This window comes from Otolemur garnettii, unplaced genomic scaffold, assembly GCF_000181295.1.
Source record: "Otolemur garnettii isolate 467f Iridium unplaced genomic scaffold, OtoGar3 scaffold00038, whole genome shotgun sequence".
In the NCBI taxonomy this organism is placed as follows: domain Eukaryota; kingdom Metazoa; phylum Chordata; class Mammalia; order Primates; family Galagidae; genus Otolemur; species Otolemur garnettii.
In genome coordinates, this window is record NW_003852433.1 from 14,847,731 (window position 1) to 14,872,575 (window position 24,845).

The following is a 24,845-nucleotide window of genomic DNA, read 5'->3' on the forward strand; positions in this document are numbered from 1 at the left end:
CTGCCATGCGCCTGGGCCAGCGCCAGCTGCCAGTCCTAGGTCTGAGGCTGTCTGGCTCTGCCAACAGAAGTAGGTGGTTTAAGAAGCATGAGCCCAGGGGGAACTTCAGGTCTGGGCCAGTTTCTCAGAGTTTTCTGGTCAGGTTGGTTAAAGGAGATGAAAGCACGAGGCTGGGTTAAGACACAGGGTTTTTGTTTTTGCTATTATACCACCAGAAAGGGGAGTGGAGGGGAGGTGGGGAGGCAGGGAGTAGAGAGAGCCGAGAGGCCGAGAAGGGGAGAATTTAACATGAGAAAAGTTAGGGAAAGCAAAGAGGGAAGAAGAGAAGAGAGAAGGCAAGAGAGAAAGAGTACTTTTTTTTTTTTTTGGCTAGGAAGCAAACAGGTGACATTCTGAAAGAGAAGGGCTTTTAAGTCCGCCCGAGTTTTCTGTGGGCCCATTTCTTGATGCATTTGAAGCAGGGAGGGTGGGCTCCTAAACATGGCGGTCTGTTTTCCTGGCAATTGATGTGTGTGTTTTGGAGGGGCAGAGGGAGCTTGGAGGCTCTATTTCTGCTCCAGTGCTTGTCCTTGTCCTCACAGCATTGACTGGGTCTTCTAACAACTAAGGGCAGACACAGACACAACACAGGGAACCAAAGGGGTGTGTGTGTGTTAAGTGTGTGTGTTCAAGGCCAGGAGGGTCTAAAAACAGTCCCAATGATGAAGAACCTTTGTAAATTTACCCAAACTGAGAGGCTATTAAACAACCAATCTCTTTGAAAACATCTCCCCACTCCCATCCCAGGTCTCCATCCCGGGACCAGAGAGGGACTGTGTTCAGAGCCCAGCTCGGCATCAGAAAGGGCGGCGTCTTTGGCAGCAGTGCCCAACATGAGGGGGCCTCAAAGGTGGGCTCAGGGAAGGCAGCAGGGGACAGGTGGGGAGGTAGGCATAGAAGAGAGAGACCAGAGTGCTGTGGGCAGCTGGGCAGGCTGGGGTGACCCAGGCAGGGGGTGGGACATGGAGTTGGGGACCTGGGCACTATCCTAATCGCTTGACACGTGGTTCTCATTCTGTAGCTGGTGCCAACGCTCAATCTTCTTGTCCTTATTTTTCAGACACTCGTACCAGTGTTTTAAGCGTTCTCCCTTGGCTGAGATCCCCAGCTGACAGCCTCCTGGGGGACAATGAGAAGACAGGGATAGGAGATCAGAATAAGGGGTACATGGGATTCTAATTCTAGACTCACATGGGTAGTTGGGGGCGATGAACCACCACAAAGCAGTGACCCCCAGCAGCTTAGGATCCACTTTCTACAGAGGTTGGCTCTTATGATACGTTGCTCTTATTATTACTACCTTTGACCTTCTCAGCCTCAAGAATCTGCAATGGCTCCCAACTGTAGCACTAACTCATTGTTTCATTATCTATTTTTATAAAAATGAATTTGATCTTTTAGACAGGGGGAATCACTCTGTTACCAGATCTGGAGTGCAGTGGTGTGCTCACAGCTTACTGCAGCCTCAGATTTCTGGGCTCACGTGATCCTCCTGCCTCAGCCTCCTGAGTACCTGGGACTACTTGCACGCACCACTGTGCCTGTCTAATTCTTTAAATTTTTGTAGCGATGGGGTCTTGCTGTGTTGCCTAGGCTGGTCTTGCACTCCTGGCCTCAAGTGATCCTCTTGCCTCAGCCTCTCAAAGTGTTGGGATTATAGACATAAGTCATCTCCATTCATTGTCTATTTTTTAAAGACTTTCTACAAATCACCACTCTGCTCCCTGAAACTTATCTACTTCTACCAGGAATTCATCATCTACTTCTGTTTCCATTTCATCATCCTGCCCAATCCTGTCTTTATACCTTTGCTCAGGCTGTAACCCCCACCTGGAGTTCCCTTTCTGCTCCATTTAATTATTTTTCTTCCTCATTATTTGGAGGGAGACTGGGAAAGTTAAAACCTTTATCTTGGACCTGCAAATCAATTAAGGAGAACTCCCTTGCACTCTATTTTCTGCAGAGACCGCATAACTCACTCTCTTGTGATTTAATTACTCCATTGAAGGTAATTATTTGAGCAGCAAATAATCAAACTTTGTAAGCTCTTCTATATAAAGACATTCCCACATTGGACCAAAGGCAAGACCATGGTCCCAACGTTGTATCTGAACCATGTGGTCACCAAAAGAAAAGGAGGGACTTCAGCTCTCTGTAGCCCTGGGTAAGGCTCCCCTTTTCAGGGAGGACGGCAGAGGGGGTTTTCTCTGGAGTTGGGAGAACTCACCAATGTAATCGTTGGATTTGCCGATGTCATAGTCCCAGACCGAGATGTCCAGTGATTTCTTTGCCAGGTCACTGTGTTTGATGTCATAGAAAAACTCCTAGATTCAATGAAGGAAGATGGGAGTGAGAGTCCTCTAAGCCTTCAGCATTGGGAGCTACAAGGCTGAGTCAGAAGATGGTATGTGGGCCCAGAGGCGGTTCCTGAGCTGGCCTTCTGGGAGCAAGGGGTGGTCTTCCTATCTGAGCCTCTGTCTCAGGACCAGTGATCCCATTTCAAGAAACATTCTGTATAACAAAGCCCTGGGATCCTCTTTTCAGTGAATTCGCTGTTTGAAACTGGGAGGGCTGGTGGGGTTTTTCAATAGATCTGGTCCTGGTCAAGTTTCCTTGGAGGCTGATGGCCATGACCATCAGTCAGACCTTCTCTCCTGGTAGCTTCTAAAGGGGCATCTACCTTTCTATCTTTAAGGGATTACAAGGAGTTAAAGTGGACTGAGTACTTGTGTTCTAAGACAATCTTGTTTTTAAAAGAAGTTTTTCTGCCTAATCACAGAATTCATTTACGCTCATTGTTAAACCAACAAGGAAGCAAAAACAGAAAGAAAGAAAGAAAGAAAGAAAGAAAGAAAGAAAGAAAGAAAGAAAGAAAGAAAGAAAGAAAGAAAGAAAGAAATGGCCTATAATCCAATTACCTAAGAATCCCTGCTGCCAATATCCCCCCATATTCGTCCACAATGATAGACATTTTAAAAAATGAAATAATATTGACCAGACAGTTATGTCACTTCCTCTCTGCATTTATAACCTTTGGTAAAAACCAACTTAGTGTGTTCTCAAACATTTTCCCACATCACTATTTTAATGGCTGCATTGAATGGCCGAGTGGATGGACTGTAGCCTGATTCCTGACAGTTGGGTATGTAGAGTGTTTCCAATGTTAACACCCTAACATTCCAATGCCAGGCACCCTTGTAGCTAAGTCCTTGTGTACGTTGATGCTGATTTATTTAGGATAAATTTTGAGAAGTGAATGTTAGAGATTGTAAAGCTTTGAGATGAAGAATAGTGTTTATACTGTAACACCATTTGTGTATGATAAGAAAGCTGGTCATATACATGTACAGTTGCTTTGCATATATATAAATCTCAGAAATGGATAATATTATTGCTTCAGAAGAAATGGTGTAGGGGCTGGAGGCTGGGGTGGGAGAAGGATTCCCTCTTGTACTTTTTAAATTTTGAAATGGGTGACTGCATTTCAAAATTCCCCAAATGAGTGGAATTTGACTTGTAAACTCTCAGTTTTTGGAGTATTCTGACAAACTTTCCTTTGGATGTTGACCAGTTCACTCTCTGGCCACGCTCACCAACACTGAGAACCAACATTTTAAGATACGTTTGCATCAGTTCATTAGGAGATAATCGTGTCTGGTCTTGATTCATATTTTATTTATTGCTGATGAGTTTATTGGCCAGTGGAATTTCTTATTTTGTGAATTGCTCAGATTCCAAGAGAGGGTAGGGCAAGACAGCCATAAATGGCTCCTGACTCAAAATTTTTGAGTCTGAGTTATGAAATCAGAAGTCCATGAAATCAAAAGTGCCATGGTGACAGCCTAGCTCACTATAATCTCAAACTCCTGGCTTCAACTGATTCTCCTGCCTCACCCTCCCAAATAGCTGGCTCACCAGAGTGCCTGGCTAATTTTTCTATTTTTAGTAGAGATGGGGTCTTGCTCTGGCTCAGGCTGATCTCAAACTCCTGAGCTCAAGCAATCCTCTTGCCTCAGCCTCCCAGAATGTGAGGATTACAGTTGTGAGGTACCGTGCCCGGCCTAATTGATCTCTTGTTAATTCAGCAGAGATTTCGGACCCCCAGTGTCTGACAGGCTTATCGACAGATAATGGAGATTCAGAGGGGCCACCCGAGATGGAGGGATGCACAAAGTCTGGAAACAGTGAAGTATATCTGCAGGAGTTAATTCTTACTCTAGGTCTAGAGGGATGAAAGGAAGAGGGGGAGGGGGTAGTCCAGGAAAAGGGAGCAGCAGGTGCAAAGGGACCTGCGTGGAGTTGAGGGTGCCTGAGGAGGGGGTGTGAGCACTTGATTGCCATGCTAAGCAATCAAGAGCCATTGTTGAGTTAGTGAACCAAGAGGATGAAAAATTCATATTTGGGTTTTACAAAGCTTGCACTTATGTGGAAAAGGCACTAAGCACAGAGACGTGAGTCAAGAGTCTACTGCAATAGTCCAGGGGTGAAATGCCAGGGCCTGGGGCAAGACGGTGGTGGTGAGAATGCATAGGAAGGAAAGTGTTCAACTGACACTAGGACAGTGGCCTGAGCTGGTCTTGAGGCATTGGATGACCACAGGGAGAAGGCAGCACCAGCTGGGCGGCTGGTGAAGTGCAGGGTACTCCTATTCCACAAATTTCAGTACTGTAGACTATTTCAACTGGTAAAGACATTGGAGATGACTTAGTTCAATCTCTCTCCAAATGCAACTTCCTTCCCCATGACATTTCTAATCTGTGGGCTTTTACTTGGGCTTGATTTCCTCCAGTGACAAGGAATTCATTCCCTCCTCTTTAGATAATTCAAGCTGATCTAGGGCAGAAAGCTTTTCCCACGTGGCTTACAACATTCTAGTAGGAATTTGTGCCTCTCTGACACACAGGAACTATCCCAGAGCATGACAAAGTATGAGGCCTTACCTCATTAAACTCGGGATTCAAGGTTTTCTTTTTAATCTGAGTCTTATGTTTGGCCTTCTTTCCCATGTCTGGTTTCAGCCACCTGACAGGAGAGAAGAAAATTGCTATGGATGAAGTTTAATGAAGAAGAAAAGCCCCTCACGAACCCCAACAGCTCCTTCTAGCATCAGGATAATCATTGATTATAAAGTGAATCAACATTGATAATGACCCATGGGCATTAGAGCCTCTACTTGGTACCAGGCTCTGCACAAAGCACCTTAGGCATGTTTAATCCTCACACAAAGCCTGGATGGTAGAAGTATGACCACTTATTTTACATACGTAGAAACTGAGGGACTAGGGAGGTTGAGGTGTGTGCCCTTGGTCACACATGTTGTATTTGGAGGCTGCGCACCTAGCCAGCACTTTCTCCCAATGAATTAAATTGAGGGCCATGTTTGTGGTGCCTGACATTTTCTCATCTATCACCTTTAGGCTGCTTCCAAGTCCTGGGGAGATGCTGGCATGTGGACAGCCAGATACAAATCTGGTTATTGTTACTTCATTGCACAAAACTATTCACTGGCTTCCCTTTGATCTCAGGGCAAAGTTCAAATTTCTTAATGCAGTCTTAAGACCCTGCATAGTTGGGTCCCTTCCCTTTCTCATCCTAATCTTACACCACCTTATTTCACCCACTGATGACTCATTCCCTTTTCTGCCCCAGGGCCTTTGCACTTACCACTTCCTCTTCCTAGAAGGCTCTCCCTTAGTGTAGGCTTAATGCCTGGTATATAGTAGGTAATCAATCAATATTTTATGGGTGAGTAAACATATGGTCTAAAAATTCCTATGGGTTGGGGCACTTGGATTCTAACTCAGGCTGTCAGTGGGTGAGCAGCTTTGAACATGAACCTGAGCTCCCTGTGCCTCAGTTTCCTGACATGTAAAGAGGGTAAGCATTTCTTTCCTATTCACAGCACTGTTTTTAAGAAGAGACACAAATGACCAATTGAAAATTATCAATTGTGGAACAAAAAGAAAGGATAGTTCTGATCTTAAAAAATTCTCTGTATGCTCAGAAACAGCTTAATAGTCTCCTGTTTCTTTTCTCACAGCCACCAGGGCAGCTGTGTCACCAGTGGCCACAGCAGCTCTATTTCTTCCAGAAGAACTGGTTGGATGGGGGAGGGAATGGTAGGGAGAATTATTTGAGAAAAGCAATTTGCATGTGGCTGAGATTTAATGGAGTACAGGACAGCATCCCACAAGCTCATTTTCTCTCTTGGGCAAAACCAAATTACTCTCAGAAATCAAACTCATCTCTGACATGTGTGTTCTTTGTTAACTAAATCCTCATTCAAAGAAAATCTGAAAGAAAGCCCACACAAGTCTGTTCTTGGGCTTAAGGGAAATACTTTCTATTATCAGAGGCGGTGGAGATGGGGGGAGATGCCCAGCTGGTGAGGACATTAATGAATACTCTTTGCCATGGGAGAGAATAGTGATGGTAGTTATTTATACCCATAATGGCAGGGTATAAATAACTATTTATTGGGCACTTACTATGTACCAGACCCATGAAAAATATACCTCTCAGACTGCATTCTCCAACAGCAGGAGGTGAAATTGACTGACAAGTTCCTGGGCTCTGAATTTATCATTTCTCACTCAGGTCATGCTTCCCACAGGCTGTTCTTAGCCGATGACTGAACCTGCAAGGTCACCAGGCAGCCCCATTTCTCAAAGATCCAGGGCTCCTCTGACATGTGGCTGTGGCCACGGATTCCCCACCACCCTGGAACTGCACTGTAGCCTGAGTCTTCCTACCTAAATTTCCTTTCTTTCCACTCTCCTCCACACAGGTCAGACCTATAGCCAGGTCTATTGTCCGAAGCCTCCTCTGGACCCCTCCTGATTTCCTCTGCAGGCATCTCTCCTAACCAATTTCTTCTTTTGTCTCATCCTCTCTGGATGTCTCCTTCTTGGAGGAACTGAACTAATGCACAACATTCCTCTCTCCATTGGGCAGATGAGGACACTGAGGCCCGGGGAAGTTAAGCCAGGGTTGAGCCCAGGGTTACATAGCTAGAGAATATTGGAGACAACTAAAGCTGGGATCAAACCCAGGCAGCCTAGATCCAGAACCCATGCTCCTAACCATGTCCACAGAAACACACATTTTGCTGCCACAATTCAGGCAGAATTCTACTCTGACCAGGCACAATGCTGGTTGCTTTATATATGTCATTTGAGCCTTGTGCACACTCTTGGAGACACATGGAAGTATTGTCTTCATTTTACCAATGAAGAAACTGAGTAAGACACTATATAACTTGCTTAGTTAGCTAGCAGCTGGCTAAGATGGATTGACCCTTATGTCTGACAGAGTGGTGGCCACAGGATGTGCCTAGAAAACCTCCAGCTATAGGAAGCATAACTGACCAGAGCCCCAAATGCAGTGGCTAAAGTCTATGCCTTGTTTTCATCAAGGCCATGTTCCCATGATGACTGACCCCAGGAGGGACACCTAGGCAGACCTGCTCCTAGGAGACAGACGACTCATACGAATTGCATCAAGGCTGCTTCCCTCCACCCTTCCTCCCTCTTCCCTTCACTTGGAAAGACTTGCATTGTGGGCTAACAGTACCCTCATTCTCCCTGACTGTCTCCTAACTTTCCCTCACACGGGCATTTTTCCTAATGAAATCCTTGCCTGTTTAATCCTATTTTTGGCATCTTCTTCTCAGAGGATCTGGACTAGCACAGATAACAAAGTCTCTACAATTCCCCATGATTGAGATTACTGGAATAAGCCCCAAATATAAGGTCTTTGTTATTTTAAGCATTTCCAGAATGAACTTGGAAAAAGGCAGGTTGCTTTCTTTGGTGGTGGGGCTCTGAGCTTCTTGAGGGGGGTGTGCAGCCAACTCATGGGGGGTACAAATGGGGTTACTGTAACCATGCCAACTGCTCTGCCCCCTCATAAGGGGACAGAGTCACAAAGGTTTGCCATGTGGGCAAGTGACACAGCAGTCTGACTGCCTGAGACTCCAGTGTGACCTTGGTCAGGTTCCTTGTGCTCTCTGGGTCTCAGTACACAATGATCTTGGGGAAGCTGTCTTGCCCTCCCTTTCCAAGGATCTGAGACCCCTTTCTGGGGTCCCAAGACATTGACTCACAGTTTGACAAATGGGTCTGAGTAGCCATTGGCGTCCATGGCAGCCAGGTGCACGCAGCGTATAATGCCCACAATGAGGCCTCCCTGCTGTGTGCTGTACATGAGGGACACCAGGATCTTGCCACGTTCTTCTATGTCACCAATTCGCTCCACCTGCTGCATTGGGGGAAAAGGCAGTGTGGGCCTAGGTGGAAGGGGTCTGGGCAGTAGGGATGGTGAGAATTACAGAAAAGCCTGTGGAGGGCAGGAGGAGCTTGGTCCCTGACAATGACATCAGCACATGAACAGCGGATGGCCCAGCCTCCAAGACAGAACGAGTGGTGGAGCCTGGGGGAGGTCTGAGGCCCAAAGGGGTCAGAGGCTTTATTCAGACATAGACTGAACCCTGATCCTGATCTCAGAATCTCTTGGCCCAACCAGTCTTCTCACAAGTGCAGCCCCTGGGGTCATAGGAGAGACCCAGGCAGAGGACATGGAGGTTTAGTTCTATCTCTGCCAGACACACAGCTCAAAGAGCCTGCCTACATCCCCTCAGAGAGGGTGTACCACTGCTCTGGTCCAGTTCTGGCAACTGGGATGAGGAACTCACAGCCATTCTGGGTATGAGAGGAAGGGGCTGACCCTTTGGGTATAAAGAGGATCTCCCTGGTCTGATGTTCTAATGACTTGGGCCAAGGGTAGCTCTCACTGCAAATCAATAGGCAGACGGTCTGCAGGAGAAAGAGTGAAGAAGGGGAGGGGAAGGAGAGAAGAGGAAGCTGCCAGCCCAGCCCAGCCCTGAGCAGACCCCCAGCCACGGTTTCAATTCCCATTTAATGCTCACCTCCTCCTCATAAAGGGCCATGCCTCGGGCTGACCCAGTAGTCCCAGCGCGCTTCATCTAAAAAGAAGAAAACAGAAAGGACAGATAACATTGTCTATGGGGCTTATCTCCCTACATGAGAAGGACCGGAAACAGCTCAGACTTCCATTAACATCCGGATAGAGAGCCATGAGGATGGTTCTCCAAGCTACTCTGGCCCTCCCCACCTTTCCCCTTTTAGCTAAAATTTATGAAACGTAATGATATGGAAGACCATGTTAATGCATAGAAACCTATGACTATTAGGTTCTATCACAATTCCTGTTTTACAGATGAGGACATTGAGGGTCAAAGTCATTAAGCCATTTGCTCAAAGTCATATAGTCATTTATGTAAGAGCACGAATCTTAGTTTGTAAAGCTCTGATTTTAAAAGCTTCGAGTTAATTCCAAGGTGCAGCCCAATTAGAGAACTTCCTTTGGACTCTTGTTCTTTCTCAAAGGGCCATTGTAGGATCACTGTAGGACAGTTCTAATGCTGTATATGCACCATCACATTCCATCCTCAAAGATCCTGTGAGGTGGTACTACATTATCCCATTTTGTGGATGAGACATATGAGGCTCAGAGGAATTAAAAAGTTTGCCTCAAGTTATACCATAAGTGGCAGAGCCAGGATTCAGACTTGAGTCTGGCTCCAGAGCCCACACTCTCAGACATTCTGAGATGCTGCCTTCGACTTATCTGCAGAGCGCTCTCTGACTTCAAGCTTGATAGGTGCAGACGGCAGTATTATTTCCTGTAATAACAACTGTTAATGTAAGAGTGCTTATGATGCACTAAATTCTATTCTTATTGTTTTTAGACACAACTCTCCCAAGAGGCAAGTACTATCCTAAACACCCATTTTACAGACAAAAACCCTGAGTTAGCCCATTCCCTTGGCCAAGGGCATGAAGTGGCAAGTGGCAGAGCTGGGCTTTGCACCCAGTAGGCCACACAGCCATCCTATGTTGCCCTTTCAGTTTTGCTGGGAGGATTCTAACATTCAGAGAAGGGATAATAACACAGGGTTGGGAAAAGGTAGAGAATGCAACCTGATATACTGGGCTGAAACCTTCCCTCTCCTCTCATTGGATCTGTTTTCCCCAATGCAGACCTAGAGGAAGGCAGTATCCCCCCATCTCCCATCCTCCCGGGAATCCTTGAGGCAAAGTCACTCACAGGAATCACTCGCTCCAGACAGATGTTGAAATTCTTCCTCTGGTTGGGCTTCAGTTTCTTGAGGGAGAATCTGGTCTCACCAATGAACTCATTATGGCCAAATTTGTCCTCATCGCAGACAGAGATCCTGCCATCAGCATAAGGAGTAATGGAGAGAAAGAGGAACAAACATTGAGCTCCTACCTGCGGCTGGGGCTGGTAAGGAATATGTAAGATGTAGAGGAATAATGCACTTTCCTCTTCATTGATCACCAGGCCAAGTACTTTTTATTTCTTCTTTGTTGCAATGTATCTTAAGCGGAGTAAAGTGAATGAGTATAAAGTTTATAGCTTGATGATTTTTTGCATACATACACACTGATGTAATCACCACCCAGATCAAGATATAGAACATTCTATAATGTTCTAGAAGATCCCAGATTCTTCCTACTCACTACCTGCTTCAGAGATAACCTCCCTCTGACCTCTGGACACAAGGAGTCATTCATCCTGAATTTGACCTTCATATAAATGGAATCACACAGTAGGACTCTTTTATGTGTGGCTTCTTTTGCTCAACATTGAGCCCTCAGACATGTACCTGATAGAGTCATTTATTCTTTTAGTCCATTGTGTAAAATATAGCATAATAATTCTGCTGCTGATGGACATTGGGTTGTTTCTAATTTCTAGTTATTATGAATAAAGCTGCTATGGAATATTTGTGTTCACGTCTTTTGTGATAAACACATGTATGTATTTATTTTCTTTCATTTTCAATTTTCCAGAACCACTCAGATCACGTCTATTCCCTCTTACTCTCCCAGAGGAGAACACATATGCATTTCTACTGACCATTTTTCTAAGAGTGGACTTGTTGCTCTGTGGACTAGGCATACGTTTAGTTTCAGCAGAAACTTCTAAACAGTTTTCCAAGGTGGTTCCACCAACTGTACATCCACCAGCAGTTTATAAGGGTTTATTCTCTCTCACTTTGATTTTGTCAATCTTTAACTTTAGCCTTTCTGGATGGGTTGCAGTATGTGACTGTGGTTTTAATTCACATTTCCCTGATGATTAATGAAGTTGAACCCCTTTACGTATACTTTGTGGCCATTTGAGCATCCTCTTTTGCAAAGTTCGGAACATAACTGACCTTTTCTTGTTTCATTTTTCCTTCTCCAAAAATCTTGAGTTTTCTACTTTAGAGATGAGCCCAGGGCCCAGAGAGATTAAATAAATTTTCCAGGTCTCCCTGAATCCTAAAACAACACATTGGCTTTTGTCATGTACTCTGCACAGCGCTGAGTAGGACAGCACAGGAAGGACAGGTCATGAGAAAGCCCTTGAGAAGGTACCACTCAGGGCATGATAATTCATCCGGATACCTACTCAGTGGGGGAAAGGACTTGTTCTCCCACAGGATGGGGGACCATCTTGGGGGGATAGGCAGGGACTATAAATGGTAATTCACTTCTTGGTCACCAACATTGGTTGAACAAATGTTCAAAGTCCTGTGGGGGTGGAGAGCTGAACACCCTTATGGCTGCATCCCACACTGTACGAGACTAGAGAAAGAAATTATCTCTACTTCACTGGTTGGGGTGTAGCCACCACCATCCTTCTGCAGGACACTGTATCTCTAAAGACTTAAGAGTAATCACTGTTTTTGACCCTGTAGTACAAATTCTATGTATTCACCTCAAAGATATAATAAGGTAAGTGCAAAAATATTTAGCTACAAAGATGTCTATCACAGTATAGTTTATAATTTTGAGAAAACAGAAATAATATTCTACTATGGGAGGACTGCTTAAGAAAATTACGAAATAAACAGAAAAATTAAATAGTAGACACTAACCACACTGCAACACCAGTACATACCCACAGGAAAGGCCAAAAGTGAAAAAAATGTTGATGAGCATATGAAGCAACTGGAACTCCTATGCACGGCTGATGGGAGTGTACATTGCATAGGCACAATGGAAAGCTGGCCGTTTCTACCAAAGCTGAACGTATCTATACCTTATAACTCAGTCACTGCACTTTCAGCTATATACGTAACAGAAATGAGTGCATCTGTGTGCCTAGAAATAGCTACTAGAATGTTCCTAGCCCCACTATTTGTCATAGCCCCAAAGTAGAAACCACCCGAATATATCAACAGTAAAACAGATGAATACAATTGTAGTATATTCCTACAGTGGAATACTAAATAGCAACAAGGACAAATGACCTACAACTACACATAACTTAGTATCACAAATGTAACATTAAGTGAAAGAATGTAGATACAAAAGAGTCACACTGTATGATTTATATAAAGTACAAAAACAGACAAAATTAATTTGTCCTGTTAGAAGTTAAGATATCAATGAACATGGGAGTATAAAAAAAGTAAAGAAGTTAAGGCAGTGACTACCCTGGGGGCAGGTCCTCACCATGAGAGGCTGTTTTTGGTCTCGGAATGTTCCATCCCTGATCCCACTATATTCACATTATAAATATTCATCAACCTGTACAATTATTACAATGTGCAGTTTTCTAAATGAATGTTACACTGCAATACAAATGTTTACTTAAAATAATATTGCAGCCAATTTGGAAAGTAGATTGCACATGTTGTAAAAATGTTTTCGAGAAAACCACATATCTTACAATCCAGGAATATTCCTCTTTGGTTCCTATCCTAAGGAAACACTTGTATGTGCACAAGGAGAGTGAAGCTTGCTCATTGCAACTTTGTTTGTAGTAGAGAACGGCTGGAAACAATCTAAATGCTCACCCACGAGAATTGGCTAAATATGCTGGTAAACATTTACGTAAAATTAAAATCATGCCAAATCATGCCAAATAATACCGTATATCGTTTGTAGATACACAACCATGAAGTATAAGAAATGCCTGGGAATGATACCCAAACAATTCAGAATAGTGTTTAGCTGTGGGGAGGGTAGCAAGAAAACAGGATGGGGGATAGAGCATACAAAAGGAGCTTCAATTTGCACCTGTAGTGCTTTATTTCTTGGGGGAAAAAAGAGCTGAAGCAAATAACAAAAGCCCTTTTTAAAGACCAAGTATTGGACTCATGGATTTTTGTTTTATTATATCCTATACTTTTATGTATATTTTTAATATTTGGTGATAAAAACAATTTTTAAAAATTGGTGATAAATAATTTCTGTGGGATACTCTGAAGTAGTTAAAAATTAGGCAGAGCTCCATGTTTCTTTACGGCTATAACTCTAAGACACTTGGTTAACAAAAGGTAATTTCCAGAGACATGCAGCAAATGTTATGAACAGTAATATATCTATTTATAGATCTATATTTATATACAGGGTATCCATAAAGTTCGTGTGCAATTCAAAATCGTGTTGCATTGTAAATTGCACATGAAGTTTATGGACACCCTGTGAACTTCACTCACAGAACGTAAATACACTCAGAGAAGGAGGAAAGGAAGAAGGATACCAGGGTAGGGAGGGAACCAACATTTTAAATGAGCTTTGTTTTTTTCTGTAACTTTTCTTTACATTATTATTTACATACATTTAAAATTCAGTTTAAATCAACATTGTAGAAAAATATGAGATGACATCAACATATTGTTAAGTGAGACAGATGTATTACTTAATAGGATGATCCCATTTAATAACCATTTCTATAAGCATTCAATTTTACCAAAAATAAACTCTTGCACACCTACATGCACACAAAACCTGAATGTTCAGACATCAGTTAACAGTTGCACTTGTCCGTGTTTTCAAAAATTTCTACCGAAAATATAGGTCATTTTTATGAAAGTAAAAACAAAGTAAAACTACGGAGAGATTACTTAAAGAGTGGTGCCCTGGGAGCCACGCCCCAAGTTTCAGTCCTTCCCACCTCCACCCCCCGCCCTGACCTCCACCTCGCAGGCACCTGAGGGTCTTCCTCTGCATGTCCTCGTCCGTGATGCCGTGATAGACGAGGGTCTCATTCCAGATGGGGTTCCGGGTGTTCCGTAGAGTTTTTGTACGAAGCTTGTTGGACTAGAGCCCCAGAGAAATGGACAGACAGACAGACCTCTGCCTCAGTGGGGAGCCCATCCTGGAGCCCCATCCTTTGGGCTGATTTGGGGTGGGTAGGTGGCTTTCTCCACAGGAGTGTCCAGGGGCTTAATTATTCCCAAATGCATGTTCTCAGAGTGGGGGGGGGATCTTCTGGGGTGATGGCCACAGACAAATGGATTAATGATCAACATTGGCTCCCTCTTACTGCCATGCATTGGGACCCTTCCTGGAACTTTCTCTTAAGATAAGAAACCAGAGATATCTTCCTTTGGGAAAAGAAATATTATTTATAGGCTGAGGAGACAGAAATGAGAGTTGCCCATTTCCTTCTAGGCAGGGGCTATTGGGATAGTTCCCTCTATTTCTTGCAAACAGTATCTTCCATGCCTGAAATTTCTTATAGAAGACAAAGGTTTTCATTTTATTCTAAGAGAGAAGGCTAGAAATGCAACTATAGCTGGAATAGGTAGCCTGGTGACAAACCTAATTCATACTAACATGTCAATGACTCATATTAGATTCTTCGGCAAAGCAGGATTAGATTTAGGAGTGGGCAAAGTAGAGCATCTCTAGGGGATGAAACCCTCACGGGGTGTTAGAAAGAGCAGGTACCAAACACTTCAGCTTTTGGCCATGACCAGGTGAGGGACTGTTTTTCCTTAATCCACAGAAAGAAAGAGTGAGACGGGGGTGTGTATGTGTGTGTATGGTCCTTTGTCTTATGGGGCATTTCCTACTTGCAAAGGCATTTTCCCAAGATCATGTAACCAAGTGTACTGTTACCTTTGCCTTTAGGACATCTATGTTGAATTAGCACAACAAAGAAAAAAAAAAAAAGAAGTAAAACTCAGGTAGGTACAATTCCATCTCCAGCCAAGTGATCTGGGTGGGTCCCCCAGAGCAGAGCAATGTTTAGCAGGTGAGCTGGAAGGGGACAGAAAGGTGGGAGGGGCAGGGGCACATTTTCCCTCAGTATTAGGATATTCCTAAAGTGCTTAGCTCTGAAATCTGGAGAGAGTTGTTCATTTCTATTGAGAGATGAGGAGTATATGGTTGGGGCATGAAATGGGAGGGGTAGACCATGGTCAGCACTGGGGAGCCACTGAAGGCATTTGAGCAGGTGAAAGGCACAATCAAGATCTACTTTTCCCCTGGCTATTGGCAGGATTCTAGGATTCCAGGTTTCTGAGTTGGAGAAACAGGCAGAACCTCTGCCCCTTGAGGGAGAATAACCCCTGGCCCACCCTCTATCCTTTGTAAGGGCCTTGTCACTCACAGGACCAGGTGAGGGGGGTAGGTTTGGGGGCAGATAGGGCTATTTTAGGCTCTGAGTTGAGAACCTTGGGTGTCTGCCAAGGCCCATGCACCCGGCTTGCAGAGATGCCCAGGCCATATGGTACCTTGCTGGCTCCCGGCAGGAGGTGCAGCTTAACATAGGGATCGGCCAAGCCGTTCGAATCCATGGGCTTCAGTCCCTGCAAGAGAAGGAGGCAATGGTGTGAAGGCCTCAGGAGGGCCCGGTGCTCAGCTGTCACAGGCAATGGGCACAGCCCTGGCAGCTGTCCTGCCCGTTGGTCTACCCAGTGTGCTTCCTCTGCCAAAGAGAGAGAAGGCAAAGGCAGTATCATGATGGAATGAGCCCTGGAATCAGGGAAACCAGGGTTGAAAGCCTGGCCAGGTCACTTCCTAGCTATGTGACCTTAGGCAGGTTTCTTAACTTCTCTGAGCCTCAGTCTCCTCACCTTCAAATGGGGACGAGAACAGTACCTGCCTCGTGGGTGGTGAGATTTAAGTGCAATTTCACCTGTAAGGTGCAAATCACACAGCCAGCACTCCATCAAGGCCAGATTGTCATTGCTAGGATGGGAGAAGATATCCTAGATGGGGCTGGAAGAAGGAGACTCCTGAATTCTGGCTCTGATCCCTGCACCCACTTCTGAGATCTCAGGGTCTCCATCTGTAAGATGGGATCACAGACTCTGCCTGTACCCTTTATAGGGCTGGGATTAGGCTCAGATGAAATACTGAAGGGAAGGAAGTTTGTTTGGGGTAGGAGTTAAAATGATTTGTTAATATGGATAGCCCCCCAATTTTTAGGGCTCAGATGCACTCAGTCCAGGCTCCCACCTCTGGGATCCCACTGTGCCATCTTACATTTATGACAGGTACAGTTGACCTTTGAACAACACGGGCTTAACTGTGCAGGCCCATTTGTATCAGGATTTCTCCTGCCTCTGCCACCCCAGACACAGCAGGACCAACCCCTCCTCTCCCTCCTCTGCCTACTCAACACGAAGACGAAGACGATGAGGATGAAAACCTTTATGACGATCCACACCCACTTAATGAATAGTAAATATATTTTTATGCCATCTGATTTTCTTAATAATATTTCCTTTTCTCTGTAAGAATACAGAGAATTATACTACAAGAATAATACATGTAACACACAAAATATATGTTGATTGTTTATGTTATCAGTAAGGTTAACAACAGGCTATTAATAGTTTCTAAGTTTGGGTAGAGGAGTCAAAGGTTACACATGGATTTTTGACTGCACAGGGGGTCAGCACACTTGACCCTGCATTGTTCAAAGGTCAACTGTAGCATCTCCAGTGATCTCCTTGGACCTCAATTTCCCCATTTGTTCAATGGAGTTGACAGAAGCCTTGGTTTCATGTGGCTCTTAAAGCATTAAGTGAGATCTCACCTATAAAGATCAACTGCATCCTTCACCAGCTATGTGAGCTCAGGCCTTAATTTTCTAAGCCTCAGTTTTCCCATCTATACAATAGGGTTAATAAAAATTCCCCCCTCAGAAGTTACTATGAAGATGAAACAAGATAACATATGTACCTTCTCACGGTGCTTTTGGAGGGGGTGTTAAAAGCATCTGTTGCTATCTCCCAGGCACCTCACAGTCCCCTCCAGACATTCTGTGGACTAGCCTGGGCTAGATCCTGGCCATGCCCTAGAAACCAGCTGTCTCCACTCCTAGGAGATGGCTGCAGATAAGTGAAACCCCTCTGGGACCCTCCCTGGAGGAAGTCCTCCCCTAAAGGAATTTGCCTAATAACTGTGACACTTTTCATCACTGCCACTGTCACAGACAGACAAGGCAGTGGCAGGAGACAGCCTTGGTAAACAGCCCCATCTAAGTGTCCCAGAAATGCCAGAGCAAGCTGCGAGATCCCCAACCTGCTCTGTCACCCACCTTGGCCTTTATGATGGTGCACTGCAGGGAGCTGTTGTCCTGGTCATAGAGAAGGCTGAATTCCAGGGTACCCAGGGTGGCTGAAGGGGGCAGAGACAGGAACCAAGAGAACATTCATTTAGTCACTCAACAAACATTTCCTGAGCCCTTTCTATGTGGGCCAGGCATTGAGACTATGAGAGGAAGACTCAGTGGTAGCCCCTCCACTTCTTCAGAGCACTCAGGATATCCACGATGAGTTAATCACATATGCACTTGGCTAGTTAATGACGTCCTGTCCTGATTGAGAGCTCCATGAGGGAAATAGCTGGGACTATCTTGTTGACTGCTGTCTCCCCAGTGCGCACAATGCAGAGTATACAGTAGGTGCTCCTTTATTTGCTGAAGGAATAAATAAGACTTAGCATTTGCTATGTCCCTCTGCCTGGAATGCTCTCCCTTCAGATTCTTACAGGGCAGGCACCTTATTATCACGTCTCAGCTTTATTGTTACCTCCTCAGAGAAGCCCTCCCTGATCACTCCCTCAAGTCACTTACCCCCCATAGTCACTCAACATATTTTATTTCCTTCATGGGGCTCTGTCACTACTCGAAATGATCTCATTGGCATGTTAACTGTCTCTCTTCACAAGAATGGTAGCCCCAGTAGATCAGCCAGTTTGTCTGTTGCTTTTTGCCATGGTATCCTTAGCACCTAAAACATTTTGAGGCACCTAATACATGCTCAATAAACATAATACATGCCAAGTATTGAGATGAGTTAGTAGAGAGTTTATAGAATTGAGTATGAAGATAGATTTGTAACAAACCACTGGGATAAACTAATAAGAGCATCAAACACGAGCTAGGAGGAATCATCTAGGCTTGGTGGGTTGGGGGAGCATTTAAGGCAGGAGCTGAGGCTGCAGACCCATGACCCCAGGAGAACACAGGGAACAGATGGACAGAGCTGATATTTCACCCAGCTCTGGCCCCGATCGATCCGCTATAGCAGGGCACTTGACCACAAGCCCTTCCTGGAGCCTCATCTCCTAATCTGTAAAATGGGAATAGTAAAAGGAGTATTCTCAGGCTCACAGGGAAGATTCACTGAGCTAATACTCATCACACAGCCAGCAGAGTGCCTGCCACAAAATAAGCACTCAGCACGTGCTGTCTGGATCACATAGTAACAAGTCCTCATGTGATGTGTGTTCAGCACTGTGTGATATAATGACTTCTTGCTTATGAAGCACCTCAGCCCGCAGAGGAGATGTTCTGCTTTCATTTTACAAGGAGGAGAGATGGCATGAGGGGACAAGGCCATACTACTGGTTGCAGTTTCCTGGTGTATCACTTTTTTGTGCAGGTCCAATCTATCGTGATCTGGAGTGACCGCACGCCTCCCCGTCCCCTCTCCTCCAACACATACTGGATGCAGACACTTGCCAATCCTACCTGCCCCCAGCTCACAAAGGCCACCCCAGTCACACGCAGGAGTGTGTGTGTGTGTGTGTGTGTGTGCACATGTGTGTCCCTGGGACTTGGGGTCTGAGTAGGAGAGCTGCAGAGTAGGCACTTAACAAGTCATTGAATGGATACATTCAATGCCCAGTCATTTTAAAATCATGGTTAATGAATTACTTTTAGAAGACATGCATTAAAGAGTTTTAAAAACTGTTAAAATATATAAACACACAGCTAGGAGTGAAATTGCTGCATCATATGATAATTCTATGACACTGAATATCTGAAATATATTTAATGCCACTGAATCGCATAGTTTAAGATGATCAGAATGGTAACCCTGATGTTACATGCATCTTGCCACAATCAAAAAAATATGTGTAGCACTTATTCTTTAGAAAGCTGATTTCATTTTGTGAACTTAGGAACACAAATTTGCATACCCATAGCTTGGTTAATATGTTTATTTGGGGTGGTGTATTAGGGGGCTGGGGATAGACAGGGCCGTCCCTAAAGTCATTCCTGCTTTCCTCTGGTTGGCTCCAGAAGTGGCTTTTCCCAGACACTGCTCCCGCAAGTGCCACCTACTTGCGTCATCCGAATCGTAGCTGTTGGCTTCCTCCTCCTCCTCCTCGGGGGGTGGTGGCTGGCGGGCAGGGGCCGCGGCAGGCTGGGGGGCAGCTGCCAATGCTTGGGAATAGGGCCCTGGGGGGTGGCCCGCTCGGTCTTCCCTGGTACCAATGGCTGAGTAGCCCCCAGCTACTCCTGTTCTCTCCTCTCGGGGTGGGACAGTGGTCCCTATATAGCCAGGGTCACTCGGAGCCACCTCTACAGGCAAATGAGAAGAGGACAGGAAAGAGACAGCTGAACCTCTGTTTTATGACAACAGCACATAGGGAAGCTTCTAGAAATGCAGGTTCGCAGGCCCTGCTCTGAATCAGCGGGCCATGCAGTGGGGTTGAGGAATGTGTGTTGCATAATGAGCCCCTCGAGCTGATTCTAACACAGGCAAAACGGACCTGCAGGGGAAACCTGACCAGCACTGTGGATTCTGGAGCCAGATGGCCTGGGTTTGAATCTTGGAAAATTACCTAGTGCCTCTAAACCTCAGTTTCTTTACCTATAAAATGGGAATTATTATATCTGAAGGTACTCAAATAGCAGTATTTAAACGAACAAACAAATGGCTGGCACTTAAAACACTGCCTGGTGCATTATAACTCAATAAATATCTTGCAGTGATATTGATGATAGTGATGCCTGCTGCTCACTCAGTGTGGGCTTACATCTTCTAGGCAATATACCAAAGTTTCCATGTATTCATTTATTACATCTTCCCAACAATCCTATGAGACAGGTCTTAGTATTTTTTGTATTTTATAGATAAGGAAACTGAGGCTCAGGAAAGTTAAGTGATTTGCTCAGGGTCACACAGCTAGGAAGTGAAGGAGCAGAGATTTGAACCCAGGCAACCTGCACTCTTAACTATGTGTGTTGGGATTTTCTATCTATCTGATCTTAGTATGAACTGTCGAGTTTTGGAATTAGGGGGTCCTGCCTAGATCTTCAGATAGGTCTCAGGTGCAGGCAGAGTTGAGATCTGGCAGCTCTGTGCTCTCTCTCAGGGAAGTAGGAGAGAGGTGACCACTTGGGTGGGCATGGAGAAAGTGGTTACTTGCCCGGCTTCTGATCTGGAAAGCGTCCTGCTGGCCCAGGGCCGGGTCTGCTGCCTCCTGGGGGTCCTAAGTGAGGGGAAGAGAGAAAGGGATGCAGCAAAGAGGTAGCATCATTGGGGTGTCCACCCCCACCCCTTATTTCACAGGTACAGGCCCAGGGACAGCAGGTGACATGCAGAGGTAACCAAGGCTGCAGGAACAGTGCCATGGGGGTAGGGGATTTTTAGGGTCACAAGAGCCTGGCTCCCAAATCCAATGATGTGGGAAGTCTGCGGGCGTCAGCTTGCTCTTCTGTGAAGTATGGATGGTCATACTGGAGATGGGAGAGGCTGACGGATGGAAAACTGTCACTTCTTGCACTGAGTGGACAAGATGCGCCCTTCCTCCCCCTCCCACTCCCTGCCTGGCTTCTCAGCCCAGAGGATTACTTATTTCTAAGGGTCTTAGAAGAGCTCAGGATTTGGTTGTGGCTACAGCTTTGCAGAAAGCCCAGCAGGCTCTGTAAGCAGAGGCGGGAGGTATTGGGGTCATGGCGGAGTGACAGCCTGGGCAGGTGCTAGCGACTGAGTGAGGTACCTGGCTGTCCCGGCTGCGGTGGAACTGGGCTCTGCACTGAGCCTGGAGCAGGTCTGGAGGCCTGAACTGAGTTGGCCCGTCTCAAACCTGCCGGGGAAAGGAAAGGAAGCAGCCATCCTGTGTCACACACACACACACAGCAGGAAGAAGCCTGGGGCCCGCCAGCTGGCGGGAGGCAAGGCCCCCTGGGTTTCTGTTGGAGGCAGTCCCCCACACGCTCAGCTCATGCACACTCTCTTCTCCCATCTTTCCTGTGTTCTTTCTTTTTAATACTCTGTCTCTAGGCAAATCACAGCAGCAGCTTGGTTGTTAAAAATCACAGGTTCTGTGATCCTGCTTCCACCTGTGTAACCTTGCACAAGTGACCTATCCTGTCTGGGCCTCAGTTTCCTCATCTGTTAAGTGGACATAAACATACTTCACTCACAAAGTTGTGGCGAAGATACAGTGATACAAACAGGAAGGGTCTCGGAGCAGTGCTTGACACGTAGTAAACACCCAACATAGGTTAGGTGTCTTCATGTGGACTGGGCTTTTCATCTCGGCCTCTTATACAAGCTATATGAGCTCGCGTTGGTCCCTCTCTGGACCTCAGATGCATTATGGCAGCAACAGCTCTACCTATTTCATAATAATGATGAATTAACATTTATTATGTGCTTACTAGTACCAGGGACTTTACAGATAAGAACTTATTTAATCTCGACACTAATAACCCCATGCGGTGGGTGCCTCATTACCTCCATTTTATAGATGAGAAAACGGAGGCACAGAGAGATTTCGGCACTCACCCCATGTCTCTGGGCTGGTTAGTGGCAGAGCCAGGGTTTGAACTCAGGCAGTTGGTCCCTGGAGTCTGTGCCTGAGACCTGTACATACTATTGCTTATCATGGAGCCTTTGGCAGTTGAATGAGATGATGTGTTTTTGGCACCCAGAACTGTGCTACTGGGAAGAAAGCCCTGCCCTCTCTTACCTCATGAGGCTGGATCCCACCTTTCCTGAAATCAGCTCTTTTTGCTGGACAGAGGCTTGGACACTCATGACAAAGCGTGTTTTGTCCCCTCTGCCTGGGGGTTACAAACCATCAAGTCTTATCTCTGGGTCCTACATCAGCACTGCCAATTGTTTGTCCATTTGGGTCCTTATCCATTTGTTTATTCACTCATTCATTCAACAAACATACATTACATGTTTACCAAGGGCCAAGCCCCGTGCAAAGATGGACAAAGCACCATTTTATTTCATGGCCCAATCACCGGGAGGAGACAGATGCTGAAATAATAAGTTTATGAAACAACAATAACTGACATTCATTGAGTTCCTCAAATGCATCAGGCCTTCAACCATCACCTCATATAACTCTCAAAACTCAATGCCATGGGCACAGTTTCCACCCTGCTACTATTTCCATGTGACTTTGGGCAAGTTTTTTTTTTTTTTTCCCAGCCTCTTTGTCTATATCAAGTGAGGCTGATTATAATAGTACCCAGGCTGGGAGCAGTGGCTCAGACCTGTAATCCTAGTACTCTCAGAGGCCTCAGGGGGAGGATTACTTGAGGCCGTGAATTTTAGACCAGTCCGAGCAAGAATGAAACATTGTCTCTCCAAAAAGATAGAAAAAAATTATCCAGGCATGGTGGTACATGCCTGTAGTCCCAGCTACTGAAGAGGCTGAGGCGGGAGGATTGCTTGAGCCCAGGATTTCCAGGTTGCAGTGAGCTGTGATCACACCATTGCACTCTAGCCAGGGTGACAGAGTGAGACTCTGTCTCAAAAGAAAACAAATAAACCAAAGAACACAAATTTATAATAGTACTCACCTTAAAAGAGTTTTTGGTTGGTTTACATGTTATAATACATGCAAAGGATTTAATTACAGAGTAGTTGCTCTATAAACATGAGTTGCTATTATTAATAACTATCAAATTCACAAACACTTGAGAGCCTATAATCAACTAGGAATCTTAGAATAGGCGGGAAAATGAAGAGGAAGAAATAAAATGATGTTGGGTGCTCCGTAAGTATTTGAAAACATGAACTAATGGGGAGAGCTGTGTCCCTGGTGTTAGACAAACGAGAGAGATTCAGCCTTTAAAACATTTTAGACCATAAGCACTGCACAGGGGCTGTGTCACTACTCTGGGGACTCAGACCCAGACTCAGCCCCTTCAAAAGAAATAAAGCTGCATGAACATTTCGCACAGGGGGTTATAGATATAGAACATAGGTAACCCCAATATAGCAGACATTCATTTCAAAGTTTAGAGATAGATCTAGGACTCCCATCAGTGGGCACTCTTGCCAAATAAACCTACCATGAGAGAGACCAGCAGCTCTGGGAACCCTACGAGTGCACCTAGCGGTAACATCTTAGCCATGCTGACTCACCTGGTATGTACAGACAGGAGATGGCACTTGCCAAAGAAAGAACTTGGACAGATCTTTGAGAATGAAACATACTTTGCTCAAAGCCAAGGGTGTTTGTCCCTCAGGGTTTTCTTGGTAGGAGGATAAAATGAAAATCATGTTTTTCTTACATATGATATTAGAGCAAGAAAAGTGCCTGATCAAAATTATGAATGTCTGGAGCCAGGTTTGTTTCTGAATTTTGTATTTCCTCTGCTCTAGACTAGAACCAGAATCTAGAATAAAACACGGAACATAGTAGGTGCCCAATAAATGCTTAGTAAATAAATAAATGAACACACCGTCCTCCCACTCTTTCTGATTCTCTTCATCTGGGAGGCTTACTTGGATTTGCCTATCTCTCTCACCTGCTGGGCTTCGGCTGGAGTCTCCAGCACCCCCGCTCTGGCCCTGGTCCCAGCTCTCTGAATCCCGGCTAGACGAGCTCATTCGTGCCTCGGAAGCCCTGCGCACAGGAGGCCCATAACTTCCTCGCCCGGGAGCAGAGGCCACGTCAGGGCCTGAAAGGAAAATCATGAATTGAATGGAGGAAACAGAATGAGAGAATGGGGTGAAATTACTCCTGCCCCAAAGTATAAGACGGAGTTGGCAGAACTCACCTGTCTTCTGACCTGGGCCCCTCCTATCTTCAGTGTCAGCTAAATAGAGAGAGACAAAAATGATGAAAAGTACTGGTTTTTAGTGTCTAGAGAAGCACTACATAATAAGCCCCCAAAGGGGCTGATCCACCACTCTCCAGAATATTTAAAAAAAATTAAAAGTCTCCCTCACAACCTCTCCTCTGATTTAGCTACTGTTTACGATTGCACATTATTTCCTTTGCATGCACAAATACATACAGCATACATAGACTTAACAAAGAATAGTTAGGCTATAAAAGCTTCCGCACCTAGAGGGCGCAGTGCTTAACCAGGAGGAAGAATCCTGTAGGGGTAGGAACTAGGGACCATGGGGATGCATGTTGACATGTATGTTGACAATTTGGCCATTCTCTGCAACGACTAGAAATGGCTCCTGCCTTGTCAGGAAGAAAGCATTTGTTGAATGCTTTTTGGGTGGCATGTACTGTGTTAACTACCTTGAGATATCATCTTCTGGCAAACACAGTTAGACACTTCAATTTTGGAGACCTCTAACTATTACCTTCCTTTCAGAAGAACTGCCTGAACTCAACTCCCAAACTATCATTGAGACCAGATTTTATCACTTAGGGTCAATTGAAATTATTGCAAGACTTTATCTGGTCAGTCCTAGTGCTCTAATCCAATTATCATGTGTTTTTATTGAGGTTGTGCTTTTTTTT

General features: G+C 45.1%; 1 protein-coding gene across 3 annotated transcripts in view; it reads right to left on the reverse strand.

Annotated features, from left to right (window-relative positions):
* Positions 1-368: 368 nt before the first annotated feature.
* RPH3A (rabphilin 3A) overlaps positions 369-24,845 on the reverse strand; it is a 101,479-nt gene continuing 77,002 nt past the window's right edge. The window contains exons 8-21 of one of the 3 annotated variants that reach the window (XM_003789965.1): positions 24,142-24,180; positions 23,890-24,042; positions 21,114-21,200; positions 20,541-20,603; positions 19,450-19,689; positions 17,416-17,495; positions 15,602-15,676; positions 14,071-14,180; positions 10,168-10,294; positions 8,966-9,022; positions 8,144-8,298; positions 4,980-5,061; positions 2,267-2,363; positions 369-1,158 (exon numbers count right to left, since the gene is read on the reverse strand). In XM_003789965.1, the coding sequence (XP_003790013.1) occupies positions 1,028-1,158; positions 2,267-2,363; positions 4,980-5,061; positions 8,144-8,298; positions 8,966-9,022; positions 10,168-10,294; positions 14,071-14,180; positions 15,602-15,676; positions 17,416-17,495; positions 19,450-19,689; positions 20,541-20,603; positions 21,114-21,200; positions 23,890-24,042; positions 24,142-24,180 (1,496 nt within the window). In that variant the 3' untranslated portion in view covers positions 369-1,027. The remainder of the gene's footprint in view (positions 1,159-2,266; positions 2,364-4,979; positions 5,062-8,143; positions 8,299-8,965; positions 9,023-10,167; positions 10,295-14,070; positions 14,181-15,601; positions 15,677-17,415; positions 17,496-19,449; positions 19,690-20,540; positions 20,604-21,113; positions 21,201-23,889; positions 24,043-24,141; positions 24,181-24,845) is intronic. The other 2 variants (XM_003789964.2, XM_023513285.1) reach the window with 2 other exon arrangements.